Below are 17,697 nucleotides of genomic sequence, written 5' to 3' on the forward strand. Positions count from 1 at the left end.
CTTGGAATGAGGAGGACATTTCCAAGCAATTGCAGGATCATTGAACAGGAGTTTGGGGCTACAGAGATCTCCCATGCAGCCCCCTCACTTAGCAAGACCCAGGTTGGGGATGGGACTTCCCCAGGGCTACTCAGAGTGACCGCAAAGCCAGCACCAGCTTGGGGGCTCCTGTCTTCTAGCTCAGAGCTCTTTTCTATGCCTGAGTTTGGGAGGGGGTGTCCTAGAATTGAGTACATTTATAGAATCTTTTATTTTTGTTGAGCCAAGATCATCTTTTGTTTCATACCCCAGAGTTATACATTGTGTCTCAGTGTGCGTGTTTTCAACAACAATCAAATTCTAAAGGACACATTCTGACTCCCCCAATTTGGAGCCAGAACCAAGTGAGAAGACAAGTCTACCCCTGGCAGTTATTACACCCACCCCAAATAAGATTGGATACAGACTGGATATAGACATATCCACATATAGACCGGTTGACCTTGTTTGCACAGTGGAGTTAACAACAAGCCCAAGAGTTAAAAGCTGAGAGGGCTGTGTGCCTGTCATGGCTACCACCTGGCTGGACTGTGGGTGAATGCAAGAATACAGGGGACACAGTCCTTCCATCTGCAGACCCAGGAGGCACCCTGAGCAGAGTGCAGGGGATGAGACCTTATACTGCCTGGGACAACAGAAGCAAGGCTAGCCAGCAGGAATCAGAAGCCCTGGACACACATAGGACATGGCTTCTACATGAAGAGCTGTCATGCACAGAGCCCTGAGTCCACAGCAACTAGGACACTGGGAGGGGAGGAACAGTACTCAGGGAAGGCTTCCTGGAAGAGGCAGGTAGGGTTTGGACAGGTTAACTTGTTAAAGGGAGGGAAAGCCACCTCCCAAGTGGAGGAACCATGGTGAGGAACAGATGGCAGGAAGAATATATGAAGATATTTCTTGGGAACTTCACATAGAGCCCACAGTTACTTTCATCATGAATAAAATAACCGTAATTTATTGGACACTTACCGTGAGTTAGGTTCCAAGCTAGGAACTTGGCATATATTCTCGTCTTTAACCCTCTTATCAATTCTAAACTTCCCAGTTTACAGATACAGTCATGCAAGATCTGAAATTGTGATTTAAAAAAAAAATCTCTATATCTCTGGCCCCTAGCCCAGAGCCTGGCACGTAATGGGTGTCCAGTAATGTCTGTTGAATGAATGAATGAAATGATAAAACTAGAGGATTTAGTATCAACATCTCTCCAGCATCCAGGATGTCCAAGGCCACCTGGCTTGAGGACATGGGAATGACTTTAACTTCCCACCACCTGCAGTGCTGCTTTTGAGAGATGCTTTATCATGAAATACCATGAGCTGAGCCTGGCATGCAGTAGGCACTCAACAAATGTGGGCTGAATGATTGGCAGCCCTGCTCAGTATGGGGGTAAAAGTATGCTGAATTCAGAACTAGGAGACCCATGTTCAGTTGCCCACTGGGTCGCTGCTGAGCACGTGGCTCTGAGTGGGTACTTAACCTATTTGAGGCTCCTCCTGCCTCTTTAGACCAGGATGAATTATGCCCAATTCATGGTTTGCCATGAGCATTAAATGCAGGAACTTGTGAAGCGCCTGTGAGCCTCCAACATTGCCCCCAGGGAGAGATTATGGTGATTACGGTCGGTGGGAAGCTGAGTATTATTTCAGTGCCATGGGACGGTGCATACAGCAGCGTATGTGAGTCAGAGGGGCGGGCTGTGTGGCCGGGGTGCGGTGGGGTGCCAGCCACACCATTCCCCACTCTTGATGATTGATTCTGATCAACCTGCATATTTCATGCGCTGCCTCCCTGCCTCAAATAAATAAATCAGGGCCTCCTCTGAGCAGCAGGACCTGATTGGGGCATCTGCAGGGCTCAGGACTTCAAAAGGCCAAAGCAGGGATGCTGGAGCCCCCCAGCAGATTCTGCTAATGTGACATTTAGGGGCCGGGTGACCCAGGTAAGCAACAGCCGCTTGCTCAGTGTGATGCCCCCTAAATGGCGAGGACCCTTGTGGGGAGAAGGAAGTGACTTTTACAGCCCCTGTTTCCACCACCCACGGTCAGAGGAACACAGGCAGAAGTGTGGCCCAGGGGATTCCCTGTTCTGTTTTCTGAATGTTTCTAAGGGCCAGCAGTGCACCTGCATTTCTGCAAAGAAATTCCCTTAGAGCTCGAGCCCCAGGAGGCACTTCCTCAGGGTGTGCCTTGGAATTCCTATATAAACTCCAGGCATTTTGCTGGCCAGGGTCTGCAGCTCTGGAAGGGACCCGCCTGCACTTCACAGAGGCCTTCATCTGGGGATGGGTGGACGATCCTCCTCTTTGCGCTTCCCACATTCAGGAGGCACAGGTGGTCCATGAAGTGGGCACTCGGCACAAACTGTCACCTCTCAGGAATCCCATCGAGGCACCCCCATGTCAGGGAAAAGCATGGGCTATGGAAAATGTCCAGGGTTTGAGTCTGGCCTCTATTCTTATTACCACTGGGGCCCTAGGCAAAGCCACAAGCTGTCTGAGCCTCCGTCTCCTTGTCTTTAAGGTGGGACTGAGACCACCTCCTCCACACACTGTTTTAGCTAGGCAAGAAAATGTACATAAAATAGCACTGATCCAGCACACTATAGAGGCTCGGTCAGTACCCCCAGCCCTTCCTACCTGCTCCCCACCATTCTCAAGCCTGCTCTTCCCTGAGTGCCCTATCTCTGCCCTCAAACTCACTGCCCCTTGCTCCATCCTTCTAACCACAACCTTTCCCTAAATCTGCTTCATCCATGTTCACTGGTATCCTCCCAGATGCCAGATCCTCAGACCCTGCTCAAGGGTCTTCTCCCAGCCTCTCTGTGGCATGTGACACTGCAGCCAGCTCCACGGTGAAGGTGTGCCTTTCCTTGGCTTCTAAGATGCCCACTCCCTCCCAACACCCTACTCCTGCATCCTGGTCACCCCTTCCCAGTCTCTGCTCTGCCCACCCCAGGGGTCAGGGCTCCTCCAGAGTCTGCACTTGATGCTCTCCTCTTTTCACTTGGCTCACTTTCCCTGGGGGTCTCATTCCTGCCTCCAACTCCGATTCCCATCTTCCATGCCGATGACTCCTGCTCGCCCCCCAGCCACACCTCTCCCCTCAGCTCTAGACTCAAGAGCATCTCTGCCTTGATGCTCCACAGGCATCCCAGGCTCAGCACATCCAAGATGGAACTCATTATTCTTCCCCTTGTATTTGAACCCCTCCTGGGTTCCCTGCTCAGAGATGGGAACTGAAATTCCTCATCCCCACCAGAACCTTGGATGACCTTGGTCCCCCTCTTCTTCATCTCCCATTTGATCACTCAGTTGTCCTGATTTTACCTGGAAAAAAGAAACCTTGCTTAAATCTGATCCCCATTTCCATTTCTTCTGCCACCACTCTGGGCCAGTCCTCATCATCTTTATCCTTGACGATGACCAAAACAATGAACTAAACACACCAAGAACTGTAAGAAGGTTGAGAGCAAATTTGAATGCACCACTTGGGTTTAAAAACACACTGAACAAGTGCAAGGAGCCAAGGGCAGTGGGAGATTATTCTTAGTATGACACAGCAGAGCAATGTGGCTTCTGAAAGATGCTAATTCAACCTAAGGATGCATATAATAGCAATGTGAACTCCAGAATGAGGGAAGGGATGGTGGCCTCTACTTGCTGCTGACCAAATCATGCCAAAAGTGCACTGGTCAGTCCTTGGATCTACACTCTACAGAAAGACTGAGTTTATGGAATGTGGCCCAAGGAGGGGCTGGGGTGGGGGAGCAGGGAGATTGAAGTGCTGTTCTGTAAAGAGGAGTTGGGGGGTGGTATCAGCAGACTGACCTGTCTTTGTCTTCAAGTATCTGGGCCTATCCTAGGGAAGATGGAGCAAAAATGGTCTGTGTGGTTCTAGAGGGCAGAGCCAGTTGAGCAGGGGGAATGTTACAGGGAAACATTTCAGCTCAGTGACCAGGAAGAACTTGGTACCAGACAGAGTACAGTTGTAGGGAGCCTGGGCTCCCCATCTTTGAGGTGTGAAGCAAAGGATGGACAACCAGTTGATGAGACAGAGACAATACAAGAGAATGTTCCAGCCTAGATCAGGTTAGAAGTTTTGTGATTCTAACCAGAAGAGGCATTGGAGAAAGGGAAGCCTGCAAGAATATATCCAGGGCCTGTGAGGGGAGCAAGAGCCTGGAATAGGAGCACCCAGACACAAACCCAGATCCCAGTCTAACTGGCCACTGTCTTTTGCTCCCCACAGACAGCAGGGAGGTGAAGGTGGGAGAGTACAACGCTGTGGCCGACACACTGGAGATCATCAATGACACCATCAGATTCCAAGGTAAGGCAGGTGGGCTTCTCAGAGGAAGGGGTCTGCCCAGTTGCTCCCAAGCCTGGACATTGTCTAAGGGTTAGGGACAAGCTCAGCATCCTTGGCTTCATGGGGTCAAGGGAACATCCTCAACACATACACTCAATCGTTGAGCACAGGGCTCCAATCACTTGTATGGGCTCCAGCACCTGGCATGGGTCACTAGCGTTTGTATGAAGTGCACACTGAGGTGTTTAAACCATTGGATGGCCAGGAGTAATTCTTTTTAAATGTAGCCCTGCTAAATTTAGGTCTATCTTCTCCTCTGGCAAAGGGTTTGACTGGGTTGGCAATAAGGCCTGTCTATCTGCTGCTCTTCCTAGAAGATTATTTCTTCTCCTCTGCTAGAGAACTCCTCTTCAGCTTCTATAACCAGCTCAAATGACACCTCTTCTGTGCAATCTTCCTTAATTGCCATCCAACTGAGCTAATGACTCCCTTCTCTTTGCTTCCAGTCTTTTTTCTCTGCCTCTCTTATGGCCACTGTCACTTTACATTGATATTACTAGGTGATTCAGCTATGAGCCCCTGACTGGATCCTATTTAACTTTAAATTCCTGGCACCAGCCAAGGTCTGACGCGTGTTGGAGACTTGGTGGTATTTAATGACAAAATGAATTGATCAAGTGGATGGATGGATGGATGGGTGGGTGGGCTGGTGGATGAGTGGATGGATGGATGGTTGAGTGGATGAGTGGGTGTGTGGATGGATGGATGGATGGATGGATGGATGGATGGTTGGGTGGATGCATGGATGGGTGTGTGAATGGGCAGATGGATGGATAGATGGATAGGTATGTGGGTGGGTGGGTGAGTGGATAGATGGACAGGTAGATGGGTGGACAGATGGATGGCTGGGTAGATGGATGGATGAACTGATCAAGTGGATGGATGGATGGATGGATGGATGGATGGATGGATGGATGGATGGGTGGGTTGGTGGATGAGTGGATGGATGGATGGATGGATGGATGGATGGATGGATGGGTTGGTGGATGAGTGGATGGATGGATGGTTGGGTGGATGAGTGGATGAGTGGATGGATGGATGGTTGGGTGGATGAGTGGGTGTGTGGATGGATGAATGGATGGATGGATGGGTGGATGGTTGAGTGGATGCATGGATGGGTGTGTGAATGGGCGGATGGATGGATAGATGGATAGGTGGGTGGGTTGGGTGGGTGGGTGAGTGGATAGATGGACAGGTAGATGGGTGGACAGATGGATGGCTGGGTAGATGGATGGATGAATTGATCAAGTGGATGGATGGATGAATGGGTAGTGGATAGATAGATGTATAGGAGGGTGAGTGGATGAGTAGACAGATGGACAGTGGATGGACGGATGGACAAACAGACAGTCTAGTCACTTAATAGCAATAGAGAAAGCTGCCACATCCATATTGTTACTTTGATTCCACTGGGTCAGCAGAAATTGGGACAGCTGGCTTTCTGTGCCAGGAGCTTTTAAGTTCCTTCTTGAAAGCAAGGGCACCAGAGAAGGCTCTTCCTCAGGCCCTTTGATTAGACTCTGTCATGTTCCTATATTTCCACTGAACCTGAGGGATTCAGCCTTGAGAACATTGCAAAGCAAAACTCCAGTCAGCCTCTGAGAACCAGAGTGGTCTCCACACTCAGGTGAGCCTCCCTAACCCAACCGAGGGAGCTGTCACCGGACATATCGTCAAGTATTACCTCAAGGGTGACACCCCAAATTCACACAGCCTGTTGTAACCACCAGAGCCCTGATCCCCAAGATCGGCATGTCTGCTATCAGACTGGGGAGATCAGGGTTTACTGAACAAGGACTCTGGGTTTACGAATTGAAGAAAAGATTCAAGCGCCAAACAAAAGACACAAAACACAACTTACAGGAAAAACATGAATTTGGTGGGGCAGGGACCAGTAGCCAGGACAGTGGCTACACAACAGTCAGAGGGTACCAGGTCTTCATTGGTGATGCCCAGGCCCTGCCTTTCAGCCCTGGGCTCTGCCCCCAGGCTGAGAGAACACAGGAAGCCGCTGTGCCAGGCCTACTTCCTGCTTCTCAGACCTTCCCCACTACCAAGACCGTGAATAATCAGCCTCTGAACACAGAGCCCAGGCAGGTCAGGGCAGAGCCCAGGCCTTCTATCCACACCTGGCCTGGGTTCAGCTCTCAGCCCCGCTCACTCGGACCCCTACACTAGCCCCCAGTGAGGCTTCTCACTGCTGTGCTAGCCTTCCCTCCTCAATCCATTCTGCCCTCAGCAGCCAAAGTGCCCTTGCTGTCATGCCAGGCTTAAGATGCCACCTCTGCTCAGAGCCCCGCACGTCCCCACTGCTCAGAGCGAGGGGACCTCACTCTGAGCTGTGGCCCCAAGGCCTCCATGAAGGGACCCCTCCTCGCTTCTCTGTCTCCTCTCTCAGATTCCCCCCAACTAAACTGCTTACAGTTCCTCAACTGTCCTGAAACACCACTGGGCCTTGGCTCATGCTGTGCCTTCTGCCCAGGATGCCCTTTCCTTCTCATCTTCCTGGCCAACAGCCAACTACTCTACTCATCCTTCGAGACTCAGCTCCTCCGTCGCCTCCTTTCTGTAGCATTTCCTGACCCCGTCAGGCAGGACTGCACTCTGCTCCCTGCTCGCTCTCAGGCCTCCTGTCTGATGTTATCATATCACCTGGACCCCAGCGTCACTGGCAGCAGTTTGTGTAGTAGTTAGACCATAAGCTTCAGGGTTAGGCAGATCTGAGTTCAAATCCTGCCACTTACTAGCTGTAAGAGCTACTTAACACCTAGAAAACCATTGCCCCCTCTGTCAAATGATAATAACTTAACTACCCCTGAGGCTGTTGGGTGGATCAAGTGGGAAAATCTCTATATCTTGCTTAGCTTGTCATAGGAATTCAATAAATAGGATTGCTTATTAGTGCTTTTTTCTTTTTTCCTATGGCTAGTGTGTAAGTTCCCTGAAGGCAGGGACAGTGTATTTTTCATCTTTGTATCATTGGTGCTCAGTCTCAGGCCTGACAGATGGGAGTTGATTATTAATTGTGATTAATCATCATTAATGATGAATGAATGAGTGAATGGCAATGAATGGATGAATAATGAATGAATGGACCAGATGAAAAGCAAGAAAGAAAACTCAGGACTTCTGCTGTTACTAATACTCATGATAAACCAAGCATTTGGTTTCCACAAAGTCTTAATACCCCTTGTGGAGCCATCATTTTGCAGGAAGAGAAGAAGGAGTAAGAAGGAGACAGCTTTCTCTTGTCTATTGTCAATTTTCTGGAGTTGTTTCTACACAATAGGCCCCAAACCCAGTAGTGATCATATCACCTGTGAACCAAACCTCAGTCTTCTTTCTGTGTCCATAGAAGGGCTTGTTTCCAGACAGGATCTCACAGATGCCCCAGCACTGTTCTTGCATTTGGTAGCCAGAAGGCACCTGAGCCAGGTGTTTGGGGAAGGATGATGGACAGAGGGGGAAGAAGCTTCCAGATGGTGAGCTTTCACTTCTGGAAGCAAGAAATGATGTTACCTCCATCTCCTTGTGTCTGCTTTAGCCCAGACTTTTGGCCCTTGATGCCACTTTTCTTATAAATGTTACTTTACATGGAATTGCTTAAGGCTTCACATTAACCACACCAGCAGGTTCCTTGATGTTTTCAAACCTGGCAACTTCCCTAAATTTCTTAGATGGTTCAAACTCTTAATCCACTGAATGTTTCTCGCTCTCTATTTTTTTTTTTTTTTTTTTGGTGAGATGGAGTCTTGCTCTGTCACCCAGGCTGGAGTGCAGTGGCATAATCTTGGCTCACTGCAGCCTCCATCTCCTGGGTTCAAGCGATTTTCCTGCCTCAGCCTCCTGAGTATCTGGGACTACAGGTGTGCACCAGCACACCCAGCTATTTTTGTATTTTCGGTAGAGACGGGGTTTCCCCATGTTGGCCAGGCTGGTCTCGAGCTCCTGACCTCAAGTGATCCACCCGCCTTGGCCTCCCAAAGTGCTGGGATTACAGGCATGAGCCACCACACTCAGCCAAAGCCACTGAATATTTCTAAACACATTTGAACTTGCTAGCAGTGTTTTAAACCCAGATGTTCAGGGGAGTTCTCACTCCCTGCTACCACATCTGCCCCTTTCCTGCTTGTCTCCTGGGAAGAGAGGCATAACTGGTACCCTGGTGGGGCTCCCAGATTCCCAGGCTTGGCTACTTTGTAACATCCGGCTGATTCCACATACCCCTACTGGAGAGAAAAGCCCTGAAGTTTCACAATTCCACAGCAGAAACCTGACCTAAAATAGCAGCTAAGAAAGAGGGATTTGCAGGAAGCTGGGGGAGTCCCTGAATCCCTCATCCCAAACCAGTCTATGTCTGCTAAAACTAAAACAGGACTGAAAGATGGATTTGCTCTGAAACCCTCAGGGTTCCCCCGAGTTCCTTTGAGCAGCGCACCTCTGCAGTCACATAGAGAAATGGAATCCCACAGTTGCAGGCCAGTTCTGGCACAGCAGGGAGAGGAAGGTAGCTTCTGCCTCCCACAGTTACTCAGAGTCTTATGGAAACAGAAAGCCAGATAGAGCTTTTAAAACACAATGACATTGAAGCAGAAATTCTGCAGCCAAAACACCTATGTGTCACCATGGAACCAACAGGCAAGGTGTCCATCCTGTTGAGGAGGGATCATTTATTGTGTATGTGTAGGAGCAGAGATCTTGAGGCCAGAGCCAAGTTCTTCATCCCCGAAGGCACCCACTGGTACCCACTCACATCACCCAGCCCTGTGCTTCCAGGCCGTTGTTGCCTTGGGGGATAAATGGTGATGGTTTTTCAATAGTGTAATTAGACCAAATCAAATTCTAGTCTTCTAATGGCTATTAAATGCATCACAAATCCTTTATTGATTCTATTTAGAGAAAGAAATAAGTCCTGGCTCAGGCTCCCTGTTGGGCAGACTGGCCAACCACTGGATCTGGCTCACCCAGTAGATAGATGTGCCTTGTGTAGAGTTTGTGCACAGGGCCTGGCTGGATGTCAGGGACACTAAGGCAAAGGTGTTCTCGCGCAGTGACTTGCATTGGGTCCCACTGATGTCTTCTCTTGATCCTCTAGGATCCGAACCACCAAAAGACAAGACCATCATCCTGGAGCAGCTGCGGAAGATCTCCCTACCTCTCTACAGCATCCTCTCTGCCCTCACCATCCTCGGGATGATCATGGCCAGTGCTTTTCTCTTCTTCAACATCAAGAACCGGAATCAGAAGTAAGCCACCCTGGTCCTCCTCTGTGATATCACTTTCTGAATTGACAAGCCTATGGACACAGTATAGGAGTGCCACATGACAGATTCCCCAGGGACACAGAAGTCTGCAGGGCAGAGTTTCCCAAAGTGTTTCTCAGTTGCTAGGATGTTGTAGGTGTTACATGCATGTGAGTACGCGCGTGTGCGTGCACGCACACAAACACACACACACACACACACAGAGGCCGGGCTGCTGGTTGCACAGGAGTTTAGTCAAATAAGTTTGAGGAAGTTAAATAAAATCGAAGAGTCCAAGTCCACGGGCCTCCTCAGAGCTTTGGATATACTCCTGTACTTTGTGGAGGTCCAGCAGGAGAGAGCTAGAAGACAGAATACCCCAAACTTCTTTGCCCCTATCCCCTAGCATCGCTGAGAATCACCACTGAAGGGGGTCACAAAGTCCAGTGAAATGGACTCCCATTGGTACAGTTCATTACGGCCAGGAAGCCCTCCCTTCCATCATCCTGTATGACCCTCCGGGTAACTCCTCATTTCACAGAGAAAAGCCCTGAAGTTCAGCGACAGAGTGCTGCTGTCCACTTGTGGCAGACTGTCTTCTCGGTTTCTTGTCTTAATTTCTTTTCCCCACCACATGCCCTTAATTCTCCAGAGGAGAGAGGCTGACTGAGTTATTCTGGTCAGTCATGGGTAGAACAGGCCGCCACTCCAGGCGGTGGTTTTTACCAAGTGCATTTTGCTTCTTTGGTGTCCATAGCAAATCCCTGAACCCAGCCCCAAGCCTTTTTGTGGAATAAGCAGGGGTGCAGAGCGTGGGCCGTCATGGGGACAGCCACAGTGACCACCTACATGGTGCCATGGCTCTGCCATGGTGCCCAGAAGCCACATTGCATGAACTCGTGGGCTGTCAGGAACAAGTCTGATTCTGAAGAAAACAGTTTTTTTGGTTTTTGAGATTTTTAAATGTCTCCCTGTTTGCAAAGAAGGAATTTGGAGGCTCTAGACTTTTGTGTGTGTGTTTGGTTTTTTAATTAATTAATTAATTATTTTAATTAATTAATTTATTTTATTTTACTTTTTTAAGAGACAGTCTCACTATGCTGCCTAGGCTTTTCTCAAACTCCTGGACTCAAGCGATCCTCCTGCCTCAGCCTCCCAAGTTGCTGGAATTAGAGGCATGAGCCACTGTGTCCGGGGTTATTTTGTTGTTTGTTTGGCTTTTTTTGATAGCAGTTGCTTAGGTCAAACCTATTTCCTGAAAAACAGAAAAGAGTTTTCTTCTCCTGTTATTTTATTTTACTTACAACAAATAGCACATATACTGCCACAAAAAAAAGTGAGGCAACTTTTGTCCACTCCATACAAACCTTAAATGCTCAACATACCTCTTAGCACTTGGCACAGGCCTGGGCACATAATCAGCTCTCAAAGTTAGATTGACAGCCCAGATGCCTCGAGAAGTCCCATCAGGACAGCAAGTTGCCCCATCATAAGACTAAACTCATTGAATTCCTTAACTACCCCCTCTTGGCCTCCTGGGGGAAAGTTACCATTACTCTTTTCAAGAGGCTGGCATCCAGGTGAAGTTTTTTGTTTTGTTTTGTCTTGTTTGTTAACTGGCTTGGCTATTTAAAAATCTGCAGAAAGATAGAAAAAAAATATTGCTATGGTTCCCAATCCCTCCCCCTACTTCTCTCTTCCTAAATCCATCCTATAAGGCCCACCTCCTCTGGGAAGCCTGCCCCAACCCCCAGGCTCTCCCCTCCCCTGACTGCTGTAGTAATAAGAATGGAGGCACCTAAGTAGTTCACGGTTTACAAAAGGACCTCCAAGGACCCAGCGTCATCTCAGCTTCATGTGTGTCCAAGGCAACAGGATCAGTTATACAGGTGAGGAAATTCAGCCAGGCTAAGTGACTTGTCAAGGTGTCACTTTTATGGAGTGGCCGAGTCTAAGCCCTGGACCCCCTGCTCCCAACTTGAAAGCCGGGGTGCAGTTCACAGAGGAAGAGCAGCAGGCTTCTTATTTCCCTCTCCCTTTGACGTATTGCATGTTTAAAATGTGAAGGGTTAACAGAACTGGAGAATGCAAAGGAAAATGTTGGGGAACAATTGGCTGTAATTACAGTCTGCAAAAGAGCCCCTCAACCACAGGGCGCCTAAAACCTGAAGCCCTTCTGAGCTGATTGTGCTGGGGGGGCCAGGCACCTACAAGCCCACTGATGACCCTGGCTTGCTGGGCAGCTGGGGGCCACCACAGGGTTCCGGGAGGAAATGACAGAGAAGGATGCAGCGTCTGGAAGTATAAAGAATGCTCCCTGCTCCCCACTGAAGCCTAGTGAAGACAGGGGTAGTGGGTGGGTTGCGGACTCTGGTGTCTCCCTCTGTCACCCGGTGACTGGGAGAGGTATTCCTGCCCACATGTGTGGCTGTCTTTGTGCACGGAACAGTGTGAGCTTTCCTAAGCAACCCTGAGACTCACAGTTAGGCCTCCTTGACATGGTCTACTCAAGGCCGGGGAGTGTGGTATGGGACTTTCTCCTCACTGTGGGGAACGTGGCTGAAGTTACATGTCACATTCTCTAGATTTGACATGAGTTCTCAGCTCCAGCCAAAAAAAAAAAAAAAAAAAAAAAAAAACCTGTTGACTTAATGCTTTTGTTTAAACTGAAAATTAATGGATGAAGAAGCTGATGTGACAAGCTGTCCCTTGGGAAGTAATAGGTGAACTTGACAAAGGAGGCAGGGAAATCAACAATTAGAAATATATAGTTGTCTGAGGTCTTTTAGTGAAGGACAAACAGTAGGTGGGGAGGGGGGTAGAGGAAACCAGAGCTTTTCATTATTTCTCTGTAAGGGGAAGGTTCCAGAGTGAGCACCTGGGTGTTGGGGAAAATCTGACTAGAAATGTGGGACTTCCTGTTGATGTGTCCCCTGAGGCCCCATGGCGTATTTCTGTTTCTCTCTCTCCCCTCTAGCCTGAGCAACAATATATATCTAGCAGGCGTTTAGAAAATACGTGTTGAAGGAATAACTAAATTAACCGTTCTGTTAAATCTATTGTCTCTTTCTCTTGTCAGGCTGATAAAGATGTCGAGTCCATACATGAACAACCTTATCATCCTTGGAGGGATGCTCTCCTATGCTTCCATATTTCTCTTTGGCCTTGATGGATCCTTTGTCTCTGAAAAGACCTTTGAAACACTTTGCACCGTAAGTCATTCTGCATAAGCCAGTGGTATATGATAGAAAGTTTCCTTGGTGACCTCAGTCATCGAAAACACAGATGCAAACCCAGAAATACATGAAAATACATGAACAGGCAGGGAACAACCCATTTAGTAGTTCTTCAACTCAACAGGGAAGAACGGTGTTACTGTCAGGCCAGCACTGGGTATAAATACCACCTACAAAGTTAAGATAATGGACTTCCAGCCTGGGCAACATGGTGAAACCCTGTCTCTACAAAAAATACAAAAAAAATTAGCCGGGCATGCTGGTGTACACCTGTAGTCCCAGCTTCTCAGGAGGCTGAGGAGGGAGGATTGCTTGAGCCCAAAGATCAAGGTTGCAGTGAGTTGTGATCGTGTCACTGTGCCCCAGCCTGGGAAACAGAGAAAGACCCTGTCTCAGAAAAAAAGACAATGGACTTATCAGGCCACTGTTAGAAGACAGCCCACTGAGAATTGACAGAGTAACATAGAAAAGGAGGGGAAAAATATTATCATCCAGAAAAGCATCAGCGCCAAGGGTCAGAGTCAGGGTCAGGATCATTTAAGAAGGAACAGATCCTCCCATCTACCTCAAAAACCATCAAAGAATATGATGATAGATCTTTGTATGTCTGACTGAGTTATATGGTAAAAGCTATAATTGTTATTTTCTATTTAAGTGGTGTTTTCTTCAACGGTTTTTTCCTTATTGTTCCCCTAAGGAGCATTTTTAGACATTTTTTCCTAATGATTCCTCTTATGAAAGTTTAATACCAGAAATATAATGTATATCTGTTTGTGTACTTTATATATATATCTATGGTTTATACGTAAAAAAGAGTAATGTTTCTTCACATTCAAGAACCAACAGTTGCCCCCAAGGGGGCTGTATCATCCCTATTGAGATATATATATATTTAATGAAGTCCAAAGCAGTGTAACTAATTTACTATACATTAGAAAGATTATTTTTAAAGTTAATTAACATGTTAAAAAGTTTAATGCCTAAAGAAATGCCTTTTATTTTTTTTTTGTTTGTTTTTTGAGTTTTTTTGGAGACAGAGTTTCACTCTTGTTGCCCAGGCTGGAGTGCAATGGTATGATCTCAGCTCACTGCAACCTCCGCCTCCTGGGTTCAAGTGATTCTCCTGCCTCAGCCTCCTGAGTAGCTGGGACTACAGGCATGCACCACCATGCCCAGCTAATTTTATATTTTTAGTAGAGACGGGGTTTCTCCATGTTGGTCAGGATGGTCTCGAACTCCCGACCTCAGGTGATCTGGCCGCCTCGGCCTCCCTAGTTATTTTTTTAAAGGGGGTTATGTATTAGCAATCACTTAATAGTTGTATGGAACTAACTCTCAGTTGAAAATATCGTGAACTTACTTTTTAAGAATAAAGTAATCAGTTGGGATGTATTTCTGGACATTGACTATGATCTGTCCAAACCGGGTTAGCCAGCTGGGTCTCTTTAGAGTCCCACATGCAGTAATTCATCCAGTCCCCTGCCTGGAAGACCAGAGCTAGAGGGGATGGTCAAAAGATCGGTGCTGAGTGGATTCATCCAAAAGCCACTCCTTTGTTGGTGCTGTTTTCTTTCAAGACGTTGAGAGCACTGTGGGCCCTTTTTTGCAAAGCAGCCTTTTTTAGACTGCGTTTGTTGCTCACAAGCCTCAGTGTTGCCCACTGCTGGATGATGAGGGCTGAAGGCTAGCAGTGAGGGATGCTTAAACGAAGCACCCTTTAAATGTGCTGCAAGTCCCCACTCACACCCCAGACTTTGAGGACTGAGTCCAGGCCAGTCCCTCTGCTCTGGGACAGCACATGGAAAGAAGGGAAGCCCCCCAAGATCTTACAGTCTAGGGGATTTTGCTCCCCGGATTTCTGCGAATGATTAAACTGGACTGACTGTTACACATCATCGAGAAATTGTTCCTGTTACCAGTAACTTCACTGTGAGCTGCCTAGCCAGAGAGAGGTCTACAGATACATTTACTTTATCCTCAATTGAGCAGTGCCTTGAGAAGTGTGTGGTCGAGTCCCCAGTAACTGAGGGGGTAGTGAGGTCACTGGTGTGTTCAGGCCCCTCTCCTCTCCTGGAGGGACCTGCATGGCTGTCAAACCCCAGTGCCCCAGGGTCACTTGGTTCACTCTTCCCACTCAAGAGTTTTTCACTCCAAGCCTGGCACTGGCTCATTCCCACCAAAAGATCAAAAGAGTGTGGCCTTCTGGCATGAGACTAATTCCCATTATTCTGCCCGTCTGGGAGTGAAGAAGGTGAATACAAAAGATGCAAGTCCCTGGCTTGTGCCTGCAGTCAGCTTCCAAAGAAGCTGAGCTGCTCAAAAGTCCTTGTGGGTGTGGTTCAGTGGGGTTGTTCTCTAAAGAGTATGGCCTCCTGGGGCAAGGTGCAGTGGCTCACGCCTATAATCCCAGCACTTTGAGAGGCTGAGGCAGGCAGATCACCTGAGGTCAGGAGTTCAAGACCAGCCTGACCAACATGGAGAAACCCCGTCTCTACTAAAAATACAAAATTAGCTGGGCGTGGAGGCACATGCCTGTAATCCCAGCTACTCAGGACGCTGAGGGCAGGAGACTCGCTTGAACCTGGGAGGCAGGGGTTACAGTGAGCCAAGATCACGCCATGGCACCCCAGCCTGGGCCACAGGAGTGAAACTCCATCTCAAAAAAAAGAAAAAAAACAAGGGTGGCCTTCTGGCATGAGAATGATAACCAAAGCGTATGGAAGTCTTGCTAGTTTTAGTGGAAGTGTGAACGCCACTGAGTCTCTGATATTCCTACATCAGCATGACTTTTGTGCCCTGAGATGCCTAACAATTTCATGGGCATACAATTTATTTATGGTCAGCTTTCCTGGGCAGTGGTGAGGCCTGAATAAAACGTTGCTCCTGAGGGACCCTGATGAAGTTAAACGAGGAAAGTGAGGATTTCTCTCTTCCATCTGTGCTTAGGCTTCCTCCCCAGGTTTTAGGACACTGTGATGATTACAGTAATGGAAATGGTACTGGGGCCGGGTGCAGTGGCTCATGCTTATAATCCCAGCACTTTGGGAGGCCGAGGCGGGTAGATCACCTGGAGCCAGGAGTTCAAGCCCAACCTGGCCAACATGGCAAACCCCATCTCTACTTAAAAATACAAAAAATTAGCTGGGTGAGGTGGCGGGTGCCTGTAGTCCCAGCTACTCAGGAGGCTGAGGCAGGAGAATGGCATGAACCTGGGAGGCGGAGCTTGCAGTGAGCCGAGATTGTGCCACTGCACTCCTGCCTGGGCGACAGAGCGAGACTCGGTCTCAAAAAAAAAAGATACTGGGGGCAAGTTTGGCAACTCCAGTTTCTCAGTGGCATCCCTGAGAGGCAAGGGGCTTGCCTTGTTCCCCAGGTTGAGAATCAGTGGAGCAAAACCCTACCCTCATTCTGCCATGGCCCCAGTCCTTCCTGGGGGCCACTCTGCCCATCTCCTCATCACTTGCTATTGGACACCTGGGAATGCCTCAGGTGTCCTGAGGCATTCAATCTTCACTGCAGAGATTCCTGCAGCAGACATGAAGGGCTGCCCAGCCTTTAGAAACTCTCTCCTTCCCAGAAAGAAGTTCCTGACATCTCGCCTTGTTCACAAGCCAAAGGCTATGAAAGCACAGGTGCTTTCTCAAGTTTGACCTGAATTCAACAACCACAGGGTGACGCAGGCTAGGGAGCAAAAACAGGGACATCCCCCACACCCAGGGCTTTTCTTTTTAATGAAGCCTGATGTTCTATTCTGGGAGTCACGCTCATTTCTGTGAGGGGAAGGTTGTCCTGGGAAGCCGGGGAAGGCTGATATGAATAAATCATAAAGCACTTTACAAATCAGCATCGGCTCTGAAGATGAGGGCCCGAAAAGATATTAGGGCCCAGTTCTTGCTGCCCCTGAGAATTAATTTATTTGCAGTCAAGGCTGCTTTAGAAGCTCTACAAAGGGGAGTCCACATGCATGACTGTGGGGAAAAGGCATAGATTATCTACCCCGGACTGAATTGGGTCAGCACAGAGGTGTACATGGGTTAGGGCTGGGGCCATTTATTTACTAATTCTCAATATTGCCCAGGAAGAGGAAGTGAAAGCTCTTGAATTTAGGGCCTAAGTACCAGTGCCTGATGGGTACAATTTGGGTTGTATTCCACCTGCTATTCCAGGGTGGGCAGCTCCTTAATTTCACTTGGTGCCATGGATTCTGTCCTTCGGACCTAGAAGGCTGCTCCCAGCAAACTCCCACCGAGTGGGGAGCTGCAAGGAGAAGCAGGCCCCTATGGTGTAGTGATCACGGATCTTCCAGCAACAGCCTGCATTCGACTGCCACCTCCTCCACTTACTAGCTCCTGACTGCAGCAAGTGACTTAACCTCAGTTTTCTCATCTGTAAAATGAGCATAACAGTTTTCCCTCTGCAGGATTGCAGTGTGGGTTAAACAAGACGATTCAGACAAGCCGCCTGGAACTCAGGGAGAGTGCTGCATGGAGGGATGTAGGAGGAGGGATAGGCATCACAGCTTGTCACCTTGCATCCTTGTCACAGTGTAATTTCCTGGTGTCCCACACTGGGTTCTGTAAATCTTAAAGGACAGGGGACAAGGTAGACCATGAGACCAGGTTCAGACATGGCGCAGCCGAAGTCACAGTTCTGTCTGCTCTGCTGCCATATACATGCCGCTTTTTTCTCCCTTTTAGTTTTCAAAATAGCAGCTTAACACAGTGAGAAACCATGAATACCCCCTCAGGCAGAAACCTATGACAGTCACAAGATTAGGCCTCTCTAGGGGCTACACCTCTGCTCGGACGA

At 48.4% G+C, this 17,697-nt stretch overlaps 1 protein-coding gene across 1 annotated transcript in view; it reads left to right on the top strand.

Annotated features, from left to right (window-relative positions):
* Positions 1–17,697, top strand: part of GABBR2 (gamma-aminobutyric acid type B receptor subunit 2) — a 422,753-nt gene that overhangs the window by 312,373 nt on the left and 92,683 nt on the right. The window contains exons 9-11 of the mRNA XM_003820625.6: positions 4,290–4,370; positions 9,505–9,655; positions 12,732–12,864. Of these exons, the coding sequence (XP_003820673.4) occupies positions 4,290–4,370; positions 9,505–9,655; positions 12,732–12,864 (365 nt within the window). The remainder of the gene's footprint in view (positions 1–4,289; positions 4,371–9,504; positions 9,656–12,731; positions 12,865–17,697) is intronic.

The sequence above is a fragment of the Pan paniscus genome, chromosome 11 (genome assembly GCF_029289425.2).
Source record: "Pan paniscus chromosome 11, NHGRI_mPanPan1-v2.0_pri, whole genome shotgun sequence".
NCBI classification, from domain to species: Eukaryota; Metazoa; Chordata; class Mammalia; order Primates; family Hominidae; genus Pan; species Pan paniscus.